The 17,972-nt window shown below is 26.4% G+C and overlaps 1 protein-coding gene across 1 annotated transcript; it reads left to right on the top strand.

The window, feature by feature from the left end:
• Positions 1-12,274: 12,274 nt before the first annotated feature.
• On the top strand, positions 12,275-14,440 carry LOC106766665 (zinc finger protein HD1). Its single transcript, XM_014651377.2, has 4 exons — positions 12,275-13,058; positions 13,211-13,363; positions 13,734-13,862; positions 14,136-14,440. Exons 1-4 carry the CDS (start codon positions 12,465-12,467, stop codon positions 14,238-14,240), a joined length of 981 nt encoding a protein of 326 aa, XP_014506863.1. The 5' UTR covers positions 12,275-12,464; the 3' UTR covers positions 14,241-14,440.
• Positions 14,441-17,972: the final 3,532 nt, after the last annotated feature.

The following is a 17,972-nucleotide window of genomic DNA, read 5'->3' as shown; positions in this document are numbered from 1 at the left end:
AGAGAGCTAGGCCTTTTCTAAGAGTGAATTTATGATATGCCTGTTTGGTTGGTTTAAACCTGTTGTACTATTACATTTCTTTTTCTGTTTTGAGCATGTTGAGTGGCTTTAACTGAAACTGTGAAAATTGTGAAACTTAAGGGTTCCTATCATGCATTGTGCTTGGTGTTTATGAGTAACTGCCTTTGGTGTGTGGTGTTTGAGTGTTGGGTTTGTTGTGTGATGGTGTAATATGGGCACGCAAATTTTAATGCAGAGGGAATGAGATTTTGTTAGATTGGTGGGTTTATTTCAAATAAATAGGATATGACAATTTTACAGGCCTTGTGAAGTGTAATTGTGAGAGGGTTTTCTTTGGGGTAGTGTAGACGAGGGGAGTGAAGCTCGGTGTATGGGAAGGGGGTTTTCTGTTTTACTTTTGTATGGAAAAGAAGAAAAATAAATGGAAGAAGGGTATGATGCCTAATATTTAAGTGAAGAAAGAAAGGAAAAGGGAGAAGATGTGGGTGCTGGAAGTGTATTGAAAGAATGAGCTTAGATTGAGAAATAAAAAGAAAGAAGAAACGAGTGATGGACGGAGAGTAGAGGAGAGGAAATATTATAGGGTATTTTGGGTTGGGTGTTCTGTTTTTAAAAAAAAGAAAAGAAAAAAAAATGGTCAAAATGGAAATAGGAGAGGAGGGCCGTGCATGGTTTATGGTAGTCTGCATGTATATTTTATGAAGAAGGAGAAGGAATGGAATTAAATATATTATATGTGAAATGTGGGATGTTGTGTAAGTGTAATGTTTCCATCATTTCACAGTAGCAACATAATCATTTTCTGTGAAATGATGGACATATTAATGAAGTTCATTATGTGAGGCCGAGGTAAAAGGAAACATAAAATAATTATATTTAAAATTATGAGTTAATATATTTATTATAATAGAATTAAATAATATATTACTTTATACTATATATTACATGATATGTTTATTTCATAAATTTAAATTTTATGTGGTGAACCTTTTTATATTATATAATAATATAAATTATACAGATTAGTATATATTAGATATATGATTGTACAGAAACGTTAACAAGGTTATCAACTAACTTAGTTTTGCCTGATATATATATTAGATATATTATGATACACCATTATTAGAATCAGTAAATTTGGTATCTAACCTAAAAATTAAATTATATTTAGTTGGTCTATTTAAGTTGAGAAATGGTACAAATGGTATTTACAATTTAATTTGAAGAATTATTATGTATATTAAATAAATGATAAAAGTTGAATATTTTTACATGTTGTTGCGATATTTTATAAAAGTCGTAGTAATTTCATATGTTTCTGTAGTGATTTATTTGAAGTCGTATTATTTTTATAAGATGTTGCGGTGTTGTATATGAAGTTGTAATATTTTATACAGTATAGTAAAACCTTGTGTTTGACGAGTTAATGTATAGTATAGAGAATATGTATGAAAAGTATGGTTATTGGACGTAATTCCATGATCCTCAAGGGAGGTTACATGGTGGTGCCCTATGTTTTGTTGTGATTGACCGTATGAATGGCCGGAGTTCCTTATGGGGTTTATCCTGACATTCTAATGATCATCCATGCTCAAGTAGAGAGTGATGAATCATGTGGTGAGAATAGCAGGAAGTCCTAGCCCATAGGTTCTTGGGTGAGTTATAACGGACTAACCTCGGGTGGTAGCTGATGGTTTTCCAGTTACTACACCACCCGGGTGCACAAACCCCTGGAACTTGACATTTCACACTAGTCTGAATGGTCAAATCACATGGTCGGTCATTGGTATCAGAATAATGCTTTCGGTCTTAGTTTGTATTGTGTTATGGTTTTTGCATGCTGTGTGTGATTGTATAACATGATTTTTATACCTAGCTCACCCTTACTTGCTTGTGTTTGTGCTATGTTTGCGTCTGTTTCCTTTTGCGATGATCGTCCACTTGGATGGGAGCAGATGTTTGAGGAGGTTCCCCTGAAGCAAGAGCTTGAGGATGTTGATGTTGCAGCCTAGTCTTCCCAGGAGTTCCTTAGTCATTTTATATTCTTTTAAAATACTCTTTATGATTTTTCTTCAAGTTTAGTACGCTATTGCACTCAAAGTTTTAAATTCTTAAACCATTCTGGATGACTGTAATCTTAAACACCTTAAACTACTGTCTTAACTGCTTTCTATTATTATGATTGATGACGTCTTTATATATATACTGCTATATATTTGGGATGTCACATTAGACTTGTTATAATAATTAAGTCAAGTGTTGATAACAATTTAAATAAGATATTTGATAACATGGAATATAGGTTTATTGAGGTTTATGTAGTTTTTTTAATTTGTTATTAGAAAGAATGTTTTAAAATTTGACATTGTTTAAGTGGTGTTTCGTCACTTAAAAGATGTCTATGTAAAATGTTATGTTGATTTTATCATTTATTATTGTTTAAGTAGGAGTGTGAATCTTAATGTGATATAATGTTTAGTTCAAGTAGAAACTTGTAGCTTGAATATGTGAAAGATTGAGAAAATACTTCCTTTATTAGAAGGATTATTCAAGGTTATATGAGATGTCTAAGCAATTTTTGTGGTTGTGATGCATGAAATTTAGACTTTTTAAAAATCATGCAGTCATAATAGCACGTTTAAGTGTTGTTCAAATGATAAGTCGAGGTTCCATAACTTGTTGAAGAAATAAACAACTTCCTAACATTGTGAAAACACTTAAGTGATGAATACTTAGACGATAAATGCTCAAGTCATGAATGTTCAAACATGGATATTAACGTTTAAGCAAGAAAAAAACAAAACTTAAGAAAAACACTTTTTCATACTTAAGAAAAGTGAGGTTGCTTAAACAATAGAAAGTTGCTTAAATAATGATTAAGTGTGATGTTGATATGTGCATTAAATAATTATTTATACTAAAAATACGATATGCACAAATATATATATATATATATATATATATATATATATATATATAATGAGTATACTATGATTAAGAAAATAGTACATTGTTGGAACACAATATATCAGTTATAACAAACATTCATTGGTAATTCAAGTTTATTAACAAATCATTGAAAACAAAATATTTGTCACTAAAATGATCGTCAATAAATTTTACTGATGAATTACAAAACTCGCTTGTAGTTACTCACGACCTCAAATTCACAGATAAATTTTCATCACTAAATATTGATTAGTAATTACCAACAAATTTTGAATATTGGTAATTCTTTGATTTAGTATTTTTCTTCCTCCTTCCATTTTTTTTTCTTTTTTTTTTCCCTTATTCTTTATCATTTTCTTCTTCTTCCTCCACCTTTTCATCATCCATTGTTATTTCATACATTGCTACCTCAACTTATTCTCTTTCTCTTGCTCTTATTTCTTCACTTCTTTCTCTTTCTTTTCCTCTTTATTTCTTTCTTTTTTCTCTTCCTTAATAATGCTAAATTTTTTCATGATTATCTCAGTCATATATTTTCTTAACAAAAACTATTCTCTAGTTTTTAAACATTTATATGTTCAATTTTAGTTTATTTATGTAAATAATTAATTTTAGATTATACTAATCTAATTATACCATTAATTCTCATTTTTTTATATATAATTCAATGAAAGAAAGGTTTTATCTCAAACCAGTGCATTTGGCAATCCCAATAAGTGAGAAAAACAACCAAAATGTAAGATCAAAAGAACAACAATGCTTAGCACCACAAAATCACACCCAATACCACAAAATCAGATAATAAAATCCTTATTTAGTACTTGTAATCATTAACGTGTATGTGTTATGTTTGATATATAAGATTATATAAGTGTCTTAATTATAAAGATATTAAACTAAATATTAACTTGTTAAATAAAAATATATTTTGACTTTTCTAATAATCTAATTATATATACAAAAATATACTGTTGTGAAAAACTAAATAAGATCTACATAGTTAGTTAACTATGAGAACAAACATTTTATAACTAGATAGATGGTGAATATTATTCCATGCTTGATACAAACCTATCTTCTATGAGACATTGTGTAACAATTATTTAAAATTCTAATAGAGTATGATTTGATAAAATATTTTGGTCTCATTAGATATTGTAAATATTTTATTATTTTAAAACTCCTAATGTAATAAAAGGATGAAATAAAATCAAACAACCCTTAATTGATGTAAGAGGTAAAGCAATTTTATTAAAAAGTCGTAAATAAATAAATAATATTATTACAAATAATATAAGAGGACGAGATAGATCTCCATGCACTAGGACATTTCTTCCCGTGTGCCCATCTCTTACAAACCATTGGAATCATATTAACATTTAAAGTCAAAATCAAGCTACACAAAGTTTAAATCCAACCAAGAGCAATCATGATAAAATTTGACTATAAATAAGTGCATAGTATTTTCAATTCTTAAAAGATCAACATGATAAAAAAAAATTATTTTAAGGTTCTACTTTTTATTGATTCCATTTTTTTAATATATTTTCCTTTTCTATTAGATTTAATCGGTTTCCAAATACACTTACAAATTTTAACTAAGTTTTATAATAAAATAAGAATAGATTTATCAAAAGTATAAAGTTTTTTTACAATATATATATATATATATATATATATATATATATATATATATATATATATATATGTATGTATGTATGTATGTATGTATGTATATAATAGGATAATTATTAGTGAAAAACATAGGCTACATGCATTTGTAGACAATTCTTATTATCATAATTATAAAAGTAAATTTAAATATTTTTTACAATTTTATTGTTGGGTAACTTTTATTTTTTGTAGACACTTTTTTATATTATAAATATTTAAAACATTCAAATAAAAAAATTGTTAAATTAAAAAAAAACTGTCATTTAAAATATAAAATTGGTAAAATAATTATTTTAATTTTAAAAAAGTTTAAAGTATAAAATTGAAAACAGAATATGTATAAAAAGAGAGAATTTTCTTTATATAACAGTATAGGTTTCGTAAGATCTTTAACTCGTATTAATAATGTGATGAAAAGGTAATGTGAAATTAAATAATTTGAATAATTACATTCATAAATCATCAATAAGTCTCAAAATTTTTAAAGACATAAATAAAATTTCATGATCCAATTAATATTGAAATTATTAATTAATAAATATTAATAATTTTAATTATATATAATATAATTTATAACTAACACACATAAAAATAAGTTACAAAATTAGTTACGTCATTTTCTAAGTAAAAAGTTAATATTATTTTAGTTTTTTAAAATTGGAGAACTTAGTTAAAAAATATTAAAAAATTATATGATTATGCTTTTCAAATTAGAAGAATAATTATTAATATAATAATTAAACTGAATAAATGAAGAAGTCAAAATGGTCAAAACACTACCTTCGAATGAATGAAAAGGCTGTCCCTCGACGTAACCAAGGCCGCCAAAATTGGAAAGACCCGTTTTGATTGCCCTTTCCGTTTTAAGATATGTATCTATTTTATTTATTTAATAAAACTACGACAATGCTGTCACTAACAAATATATGAAAATATATTTATATATTCATTTCACATATGTTATAATATAAAATGGTTATAAAAAGAATAAAATTTTATTTTTATATATACTGTATGTTATATGCAAATGCATAGTATAATATTGTGACTTTTTATAGTTGTCTTTCCCTTTTAATTATGAGAATAATACATAATATGGTATAATTTCAAACCTGAAACTTTTACATTATTTTATTTATAACAAATGTAAATAATCATCGTGACATAATAATTAGAGGTCAATTTTTATCAATGATAATTTAAATGAGTCAAATGATGAGACATTTCAATTGAGTTTTCTAGAAGATGTTGATGGTAATAAATTGATTTAAATTATTAATTTTCAATTAAAGGCTAAAAAACGTTAAGTAAATGTTATTGAATAGTGATATTCATTCTTTGGTGATATAATATATTTTGAATTATGTATATGTTTAATTAAGTTTTTTTTTTTAAAAAAATTAGGTAAGCATGAAATAATACTGCACTAAAATTAATGTACGTATACTGTGACGAGAATAGATAAAGCTGAATTGATTAATTAATTTTGATTTAATACGAGTCTTCTTTTAGCATTTCTTATTTAGGAAAGAATGTGCCTGTATTAAAAATAGTTAATTTCCTTAAATAATGTTTTAGTTTTGAATTTTATAATTTTTTCTTCTTCTTAATACTCCATTTACTTTGTTATATTTATTATTATTATTATTATGTAAATATAACCATTACAATGTCATGATCACAAGTAACATCATTTACGCTGTGTTCCTTTCAAGCGATTTTACTGTTTACAGTAATTTGCGAGTGAGGAATTTAGCTTAAGAAGTTGTTCCTTTGTGTTGATTTGAGAGCGAAGAATTGCGATGATTTGCGGGATGAGGCTCTTTTTCTCATCTCGCTTTCCATAGGAGATTTGCGCTGATTTAGTGACAAATGACATACTTGTCCTCTAAACTCGTGTACATCATTCTTTGTCACGCCTCTCTTCGTCCTGGTGTTGCCTAATCTGCCGCCGTGATGCTTGTTTCTTGCCGCAACTTTCGCCAACAAATTGACCTCCCGGAGCTTAGCCGCCACCTCGCCATCATCTGCCGGAGTCACCACAGCAGCCTCGTCAAGCTCCTCGGTGCCTCCGTCTCCAACAACGTCATCTTTCTCGTTTACGAATTTGTCCCTGACGCCAGCCCCACCTACTGTCTCCGTAACCGTCGGAACTCTAGCTACACTGATCTCGTCACATGGACCTCTAGGATGCAGATCGCCTCCGACGTCGCTCATGGCCTCGATTACATCCACAATTTTTCCGGTTCAGACTTCGGTTCGGGATCCGTTCTAGTTTCGTGCAATGTGTTGGTGAGGAAAATAAGGAAAATGGGAAGAAGGTTTGTGCTTGAAGAGTTTACGGAGAGAGTTTGTAGAGGAGAAAAGTTGAAGTAGTAATAGTTCATGGATTCTTAGATTTTGTAGTATGTTGTTAAAGAAAGAGTGAAAGTGTATGATATTTACATGGATAAAAAATGTGATTTCAGTGATGAGAAAAGGGAGAAAGAGGATTTCACGGGAGAGTTTACTAATTTATAACATTTTTACTTTTTAAAAACTAATTTTAATAATTTTTTAATTTTTTATTCTTTTATAAACATTCTTACAATTAAAGAAAAAATAATAGTTTTCTAAAAAATATTATTTTAATTATTTTATTAATTTTTTTATTCTGTTCTTTAAAATTATTTTTATGAAAAAGTATTTTATTAATTTTCTTTAAAATTATATTTATAAACTTTAAGTACTTTTTATATTCAATTTATTAAATTATCATTTTTTTTCTCACTATAAACATTTTTACGATTAAATATAACATTAACAATTATTATTTTATATTATTTTAATAACTAGGGATATTTTGGTAATCTTCAATTTCTATCCATTAAACAAATTTTTTAAATCTGTCACATCAATCAAATCCTACACTAATTCTCACAAACTTTATCCTCAAATCCACTCTCAATTACCCACAAATCCACTAAAAAAACAACAAAATTATCATTAAATCCACTCAAATCCATTCAAATCATCTCCCCAAAAGAAGACAACCTTAACCAATAATGTTAATGATATAAAAAATATTACATCAGTATATAGATTCGATGAAAGCTAAAATAAAAAAAAAAATGATATGTTCATAGAAAATAAACAACAATAAAATTCAATAAATTAAAATTAAAAATAATATATAAGTTAAAAATTAAATACAACTGTAAAGCAACTTAGCCTCCTTACTTTTGCTGCCTATGATTTATTATTCAGTATCTTGTTCGTATTTTAATTATTTGTAATAATGAGAAGTTTCGTCGTCCATTTTATTTAATCTTCCATGTTTTTATGTAGCATCTTGATTTTAAAAAATAAAAATATAGTGTTTTTTTAATTTTAAATTTTTGACACAACACTAAAATTATATTTTAAGATATCTATGATGTGATTATATTAATATATTATTTTTACTAATTTAAGATGGAAAGATATCAATATTGCCGAGAGAGAGAGAAAATATCCGAAAGTAAATTTCGCAGTGGTGAAGAATCATTAGAAGTGCGTACAGAAATTGAATAGGTACATAGAAGAATAAAAAATGATGTGGTGTTTGAAAGATGGTCTGGGCCAACTTTGTATTTGGGCTCCAAACACATATGGGCTAAAATAGTTAATGTTACTTATATATAGTTTTATTGGGTGTTGCTCCCTACACTTCTCCAAGTGCGACTTGTACCTCTCCATTAATTTAATTTATTTCAAAAATATTCTATACCTCTCCACTATTTTCTTTTATTCCAAAAATACTTACACCTCTCCACTATCTTTAACAATCTTTCTCTTTCTCTCTCTACATTAATGGAGCATTTACATGACTCGTTAATGGAGCATTTACATGACTTAAATTTAAATATATTTTCTTAAATAAGTTTGATTCAATCTTATTTTCGTTCTTGAATATATTTTTTTCTTTTCAAATTACTTAATAAATGGTAAAATTTTGTTCTAAATTTCTAGAAAAATGTTTATATACATGTATCTTTTTTTTTTTACATATAATATCTATAATTTTTAACATTATATTATGTTTTAACTCACCAACATGTTTGACTCAAATAACTTGAATAAAATATTTAATTTATTAGATAAATAATATAAAAATATTATTAAATATTTAAAATATAAAAAAAGTTATTTGTTAAAAATTTAGAATTTATTTAGTTCTTTCGTCATTATAAAGTTAGTATATAATAATAATAATAATAACAATATATCATTATTTATTATTAATATTATTATGTTTATTATTTTGTATTTGCATCTAACTTTTAATTTTATAAAATGGAAATAGTAGAAGTACTAATATTGAAGTTTCCTCTTAATTTTATATTTTGTAATATGTTACAAATTCAAATCTGAACCACAGTGAATGTTCCATTAATGTAGGGAGAGAAAGAGAAAGATGGTTAAGGATAGTGGGGAGGTGTAGGGTATTTTTGGAATAAAGAAAATAGTGGGGAGGTGTATAATATTTTTGAAATAAATTAATTTAATGGGGAAGTACAAGTCCCACTTGAGGAGGTGTAGGGAGCAACACCCAATTTTATTTTGTATTGTACAAAGTTTTTTTTTTTGTTTGATATTATATTTTGAAAAACTTAGTTATGTAAATAACTTTAGGAGCATTGTAATACAATAAGTACATTTATTTAGTTTTATTACTTAGTGGCAATTAGGAAATGTTAGATTAATTATATAGTAACACATGGTTTTACAATGTATAAAACCTATTTTTGTTTTATTTGATCACTTCACAAAATAATTTCCTCCATCTACGATATATATATATATATATATATATATATATATATATATATATATATATATATATATATATATATATATATATATATATCCTTGCATAGATATCATGAATTTTCATTATTAGAGATATAAGTAAGTTGCATTAAACTTAAAATTCGGTCAATCAACTCAATTTAATTATTCTTTCGTGGGTTGAGTTCGTTTAAATTTTATTTACTTCATTCAATTATATTTAAGTCGAGTAATGAGTTTCGTGTATATATTTGTTTTTCATTTTTATCATTTGAATAAATATTTTTTAAATTAAAATAATTATTTTGTCATTTTTACTCTCTAAGGAACCATTTTTTAAAATCAATATATTTTATTTTATATTTATTTTTTAAATTTAACCATTTTAAAATTAAAATAATTATCTATAGTAAAATTTTAATAATTATTTATGTTTACATTTATAATTATAATATGAAAAAACAGCAAACACACATATGTACACTAGTTATTAATATAATTTTATTTTTCAATTTTACCCTTTAATAAGTAATCGGCTTTTAAAATTAAAGTAATTAACTTATCAATTTTATCTTTTGAGTAACTTTTTTTTATTTAACTATTTTTTGAACTAAAATAACTATTTATAATTAAAAAATTATCTATAAAATAAATAAAAATTATATTTTGTTATAAAGTTTATTTTCATTTTATTTATAATTATAATTTTATTATATTGTATTTACTATTAAAAAAATAAATGCATATGATTTTACTATATTTTAAGACAATTAATGAAAAAAAAATGTCTTATTTGCTAAATTGGACCAATTTTTCTTGATCCATTTACAACATGGAGTGGATCAGTACTATATATATATATATATATATATATATATATATATATATATATATATATATATATTTTACTTTATTCACTGGAGTGTGTCCATTTCTTTCTAACTATTTCATAATTAATAAAAAATAAAAATATTTTTTTGGATATTTTTTAATAAGTACATAATCTTTTGAAGATTACCCCGTTAAATAATCCCATCTAATTTAATTATACTAAATTTTTATTGAATTAAACTACTAATTAAAAAAATATTAGTTCCCCAGAAAAAAAAAACTTATCTTACATAATTTTAATATAAGAAAATATTTGATCCACGTAAAGTTCGTGTATTCCGTGTTCTAATTATTTGGTGGTGAAGAGATGAATTTAAAAGGGTTGAACCAAAACCAATAGACTTTGGAGAATATAAAAAGGAAAGAGAACTAAAAAGTTTTCCATAAAAATGTTGTACATTAGTTAGCCAAGGAAGGGTAAATACAAAGCTTCAAGCAAAAAGAGAAATACTAAAAATTATCAAGAAAAAAGGAAGGAAAAAAAATTAGAAATTTGCAATGATTTGCTTTGCTTGATAAAACTAAGCCTCAAGCAATCTCTATCACAATTCTTTAAGGGGATGATTCTTGTTAAAAGTGGAGTTTGTTAAGCTTCAACCATAGCAGGCAAACTCGTATTTAGCATCACATGCTCATTCATTTTCAGAGGGACAAAGGATGTAAGGTTTAGAGAAAAAACTATATTAAAGTAGTCTAAGAGTATTTAATGACAACATTTTACATGTCATTACATGACAACTTTCATGAATTCATCATAAAATTTGGTTTAGTAAGTATTTGAAAATAATCCAGATATAATTAAATTTCATCAATTTGGTTTATATGTATTGAAGATTCTTGTTAGTGTAAAAATATTTTATGGTTTTAATCCATTTGTAATAGTAAATGACTTGGTGACAATTTTGTATATATATTATAAGACAGTTTATGTTAATTATATCTAAAATTGACATAAAAAGTTGACATAATGATAATTTTGTAATAAAGTAAAAGATTTCTATAATAATTATATTTATAACTGACATAAAAATTAAACGGTAACACTTTTGTAACAAAGTATAAGACTTTCTAGGTTGGTTTGTTACTATAACTAACATAATATTTTAAATCTTATTTTTTTCTTTCTTGCGATTTTCTCCCAAGTGAGTACAAATCATACTTTACATAAAATTTAATTAAATTTAAAATTTACTTTTAAAATGATATCAAAATCATTTAAAGTTAATTTAATCAAAATTTACTATTTATTTGACTTATTGTCCAAACTGAGAAATGTTTATTATTTTTTTAACGTATTATATTATTTATTATTAGACCGGTCTCGTACTACTATTAATATCTAATGTCACATTCAAAACTCGATGTGAAATATATGTTAAAATCCTACTATAAGACGAGTTTATTTATTTATATATATATATATATATATATATATATTTATTTATTTATTTATTTATTTATTTATTGTGAAATTGAGTTTTACCATCTGCTAATAAGCTTTTATGTTAGTATTAGTTTACGATATTATAATTTGTATGAATGCAATTTCTTTTTAACAATTGAATGAAATATATTAACAATCAAATAAAACCGTTTAATTTCTAAAATCTGATAAGATGACCAAAAATTTATATAAAAAGGTGTAAGAGATGATATCATAGGAAAATAGTTTTCTTTTTATATATTAAAGGCACCACTTACAATCTATTTTTAGAAATATTTTTGCCATGAAAACATTAGTTTTTATATTTATAATAAAAAGCAACTAAAAGATAAAATAATGTATATAAAGAATATGTAAAAAAAATTTGAGTGTAAAAATAATCCTAATCCTTATAGTAAAAGTAAAGTAAAAAGAATGCACTCTCTCCCTACTCTATAAATATATGGATGCACTGCTATGAAACTCCAACCTATGGTGGTCGTGTTGCTCAGGGCCTTCAATTTCATATTTCAAAGCTACAGGTGCACACTCAAAAGCAAATACATAGACAAAACAGCAAAAGAAGAAGAAGAAACTAAATTCGTTATTACTGTTGTTTAAGTTGTTTCGCTAAGCATTTTCTCTGTTTCTGGAGTTGATTCATAGGTTCAATTCTTCCACAAATTTCGCTCCTATGTCTTCTGATCTCTACTCTTACGACACCAGTTTCCACACACATTCAAACTCAGACTTTCTCTCCTCTGATGGAGTTGGAGACCTTCCTTTTCTCTCTGACTCTTTTCCTTTCTTCCCCAATTCTCCCTCTAACGTAGCTCAGGACAATTCCAATTCTCTCCCTTCTCTCGACCCTTTTTCCCCATCTTTTTTCTCTTTCTCCCCTCCAAGTTCCCACTTGGAAAGTCTCAGCCTTTACCATGCCAACCGCGTGCAGCCGCTGTCAAATGGCCAAAACTTGGCCAACGAGTTTGGAACTTTCTCAGCTTTTGATGGCTCTGAAGTGAAGACTGAGGAAGCCCAATTGGGTGTTGACTGTGTCTACGCTCAACAACTCCTTCCTCACAGTTACAGTGGTGCTGAAAATTTTTCCAGGTACATGCACAGAAGCTTCAGCAGCAACTCCTTTGAAGCAAAACCAGGTTTTCTGTCACAACCTTACACTGATACTCTTGTGGACTCTCCCAAATTTCAAAGGCATGACTTGAGTTCCCCTGAAGACACTCTCTTCACCGGACAAATGAGAAGGGTTTGTAGCACCGGAGATTTGCAGGTAAAAACAACAACCCCAAGATTTTCTTCTCTTAGACAAATTCTATGCTTAACAAAACCATGACATAGCTGCCTTTACTTTCTTCTTATCAAATTTATTTCGTTTTTTCTATTAAAGTTGGTTTGATTCGAGTTTTTCTTATTTATGTGCAGAACATGAAGGAAAATCGCATGTCTCCAACGGAGGCACCGTTGTTGGAGGAATCGAACTTCAAAGTAGGGCGTTACAGTGCGGAAGAGAGAAAAGAAAGAATCTCGAAATACAGAGCCAAGAGAACCCAGAGGAATTTCAACAAGACAATTAAGGTGGGGAAACAGTAACAGACCATTTTTTTTCACCATGTGTTTGTTGTTTTACACAAATAATGTCAACTTGCTTTATACAAACCATTGTTCTTTAGTGAAAAGTTTGTGAAATGAAATTGCATACAGAATAAGGCATATTGTTGATACCACTGTAGTTCATAAAATGTTTAACATAATACAGAAACAAATTTTGATTTCTGCAAACGACAAAAGTAAGTTTGTAACTGTTATTCGATAATGCTCCAACGCATGAAATGACTGCGTAATACTGCTTTGTTGCCATTAGACATGCTTGATGATAGTAGTAGAAGGAGAAAAGGAAAGGTCTGAATTAATGCATCAGTTTTTTGTTTTTATTTTTTGGTAACAGTATGCATGCCGAAAGACACTAGCAGATAATCGACCACGCATACGTGGCAGATTCGCCCGCAACGACGAAGCCATCGACAATCCCAAGGCTTCATGTTCAACACGAGACGAAGAAGATGTTGATTTCTGGGTAAATATTTGTAGTATTTTTGTTGTTTTCTCCACTTTTAACTTTAAATGGTGACGTTTACCTTAATATCATCTAACTTCTCTAAAAATTTACGTATATATAAGTTAAATTTCAATTTATATGAGAAAATAAACTCATTCTACCTCTTAATTTTCTTTTCTTTTGTAAACTGGATGTAGTTAATTAAGATATTAGTATTAATTACAATGACATTACGAAACACTGTTGATTATGCTTTAAATGAAGCTGATAATTCATGTTTTTATGGAGTAGATTGAAGAATTACGATTGCATGAAGAACAAGACGATGTAACAGTGGGAGCAGAGCAATATTTGAGAAGGTATGGAGCAACTCAGTTTCAGTATGGTGGCTTTTGAGATATAGAAGAGTGAAGAGGCATATTTTTATGGAAGAGCCTTTAGGAAAGTTCAGGCTTGTTGTAATATTATTAATTGAAGATGACTTTTTTTCTTCTTCTTTTTTTTATATTTAATTAAATAAAATTTATGAATAAGTCAGTGTTCATGGAATCTAAGATGTTCCATAGGACAAAAATGAAATTGGGTTGTTGGACAAGGGTGCCTGGTTAGATTAGTTGTAGTTGCACACTTGCACCACTATATATATTTTTTTATTCCAAGTTATGATTTACCAATTGATTAGAGTAAGTGTGTACATATAAAACAAATCTTATTCCATAGTCATGCATGATCTATTTTAAATAAAAATGATAATGTTTTTATTCATTAAGCCAATAAATAGTCTAATATTATATTTGCACCAGGATTATTGAAATATAGAATTTGAATTACTTAAAATTAAGTTATATTTATTATTTAGACAGTTTATATGATAAAATAATTAAAATATATTTGATTTTGATTTTTTGTTTGGGTAACATAATTTAAATTTTATTTTAATTTAATTTTAATTTTCTCTTTGAACTTGAGTTGGTTCAACTTTTGATTCGGAACGAATTGTCTCGATCTTATGCTAAATTAATTCTACTCGATTTTTAGTTAGGTTGACCTTGCTCGATCTTCAATCGAACTAGCTTGACGCATTTCATTTATGAAGGTAAGCTCAACCTTCGGTTAGGATTGACTCAACCCAATCTTTAGTCAAGACTGTTCGGCTCAACCTTCAGTCGAGACTAGTTTAACTCCACCTTTGGTCAAGACTGACTCGGTTCGATAATTGGTCTAAGTGGACTTGACTCAACCTTCGATTGATGTCATATCGACACGAACCAACAAGACTTAACATTTAATTTAGATCAACTTTGGCTCATGCCCATTCAGCTAACCATTAGTCTAGGTATAGTCGATTCGATTTTTGACTTTGATCGAAGGATGAGTCAAGTTAGTCTGGACTCATAGTTTGACCAATTGGCTCAGTAAGTTACTGAGATGATTCGATCCAAGCTAATTCTATTTATTATTTTAATTATTTGAAGTATCTTCTTAAAATTCTCTAATTTATTTTTTTCAATTTCTTCATCTAAAAGTCATTTTACTTTAAAAAAATTTAATCCTCCAAATAAATGAATTATTCTTTTTAATTACTTTATCCAAACATAATATAAAAGTAACAATAATTTTCTAAAGACGAGACTGTAATATTTTAATGATAAATTTTTTAATTATAAATAATTTTTTTATTAACTTAAATTCATTTTATATAAATCATCACTACTATTATACAATTTTTTAAGTTCTCGCACAACCTCTTTTAAACTTTGAAGTGGGAAAATCGAGATATATACTTAAACATCTCACTCATCTCTTGCTCTTAATTTAGTATTTGGAAATCAAAATTTATTAATTACTTTGTAGAACTTCTCTCCAAATATTTTGAAAAGAAAAAAAATGAAAAAAATGATTTTTTTATAAATTAAAATTAGTTTATACCGAATTTGATTTAGATAATCTCTTATATAATTAATTTCTGTAGATCCTTTCTTTAAATTTATTTATTACACTAATTTTAATTTCTTAAAATTATATAAATTTGTCCAATATTATGGCTCCATCTATAAACCCCAAATACCTCCCGAAGTGACTTTCTACCAAAGATGACTTTTTAGCAAAATTATTATGGTTTGCAATTTTCTCTCCCAAAAAAGGCATCATTATATCTCAAAAAGTCACTAGTACAACTTCATTCATTGATTGAATCGTTTAATACCGCTGTTGGTCCCTAGTTTGAGAAGTTTTGTTCAATATGGTCCTATCTTTTTTTTTAGTAACAATTGATCCCACTTTTTACGACGTCAATTTTCTAACGGTGCTGGTTACGACGTCAACAAGTTCTTTCATACATTCACCTATCCAAATGTTATTTTAACAGTCCTGGCATAATGTTATGTTAAAAATCATGTCATCATCGTATACAACAAGGACTATAATAAACAATTTAAACTTGAATATGGGACCACTATGAACAAAAAGAACTCAATTGAACAGTTTTTTCAAAAGGTGAGATCAATTGTTATAAAAAAAAAAAAAAAGATAGGACCATATTGAACAAACCCTCCCAGACTAAGGACCAAAAGCGGTATTAAACCTAATTGAATCAGTATCCACCCTTAATTTATTCTTCTCATATCAATACTTATAGATATTAAATTTTATTAATTTAACCATTATTTTGAGAGCTCATTTTAAATGGATTAAATATATAAAATTGGATATAACTTAAAATTAATTCATATTTATCAATTAATTTATTTCAATGTACAATTAATTTCCAAAATATAAATATTTTTTTATTATAAGATAACATAATAAAAACTTTTTAATTTATCCAAGAGTTTTAAATATGATCAATAACGGTTCGATTTCTAAAATTCCTAATTCAAAGTAAGTATATCTCCATCTTTATTTATATCTTATAATCATTTCTCACCTTATATAGAAATATTATCTATAATTGTATAAAGAGAGAATAAATTATTTTAAAATTACATTTTGTAGCTTTTATTTTACCCCTGTAACTATTATTACTACTTTTCTAGTACATTCTTATTTACACTTTTTAAAACACTTATATCATAGTTTATTATTTATCATGTAAATACCATGTTTTTATTTCTTTTTAAATATAGAAGCGACTCTTCTTCACCCGTAGATAACGAAAATGTTTTTTTCTACACCAAATACACCAGTTGACAACTCACTTGTAGCAATATTTTGATCATTAAAAAAAATTAATTCTTGTATTTACAAAGAAAAATAGATGGAGAGATAAAATAATAATACCTAGTAGATAAATAAACAAAATATATGCGTATCACTTATCAGTTATTTTACCGTGAATATCTTTATATAAAAAGGCTATTTAATTTATCGAGTATTATATATATTTTTAATTGATTTCTTTTAAATATAAATTTATATAAAATGAATTTTCAGTATATATAGTAATAATAATAAAATGTTGTGAGACTTGATTTTCAGTTTATTAGAGATGTTTTTTTTAATATAATAAAAGTTAAAATTCTAAATTGTGTTGATTATATAATTTAGAATCTTAATTATTTAATTATTTTTTTTAAATATTATTCTCTCTTTAATTTTTTTAAATTATGTATTTTGTGTATAAGAAGATATTAGTGATGATGACGAGTTAAGGATAAATAGTGATCAATCAGATTAATTTTTTTTTTCTTTCTTTTGATCTTAATTCTCTTTTTTCCTATTTGAGTTGGATGTGTGATTGTTACGAGTGAAATGTAGCCAAGTAGACATTTTGGAACTCTATCTTATATAATATTATATCCTGATTGAAATTACAACCGATTAATTAATTAATAAACCTTATCTTACATAATATTGTATATTTTTTTTATATTATAGTCATTGAGGATATTACAAATATTCTTATAATATAAATAATTAATATATTGAGATATTATTACATTACCATCAATGGGACAAATTTATAAAATTGGGAATTAAATTCTTAGTCGGAAACATAAACTATAAATTTATGGCATACATAGATAACTAAAATTTTAAATGAATTAATCATCCCTTGACCATTAAAATTTTATTATGGTTATATATATGGTTGTTTGATTAATTGAATTTACCAATTTTGTAAAGTGG

This window comes from Vigna radiata, chromosome 7 (assembly GCF_000741045.1).
Source record: "Vigna radiata var. radiata cultivar VC1973A chromosome 7, Vradiata_ver6, whole genome shotgun sequence".
Lineage (NCBI taxonomy): Eukaryota > Viridiplantae > Streptophyta > Magnoliopsida > Fabales > Fabaceae > Vigna > Vigna radiata.
This window is presented reverse-complemented; position numbering and strand designations above follow the sequence as displayed.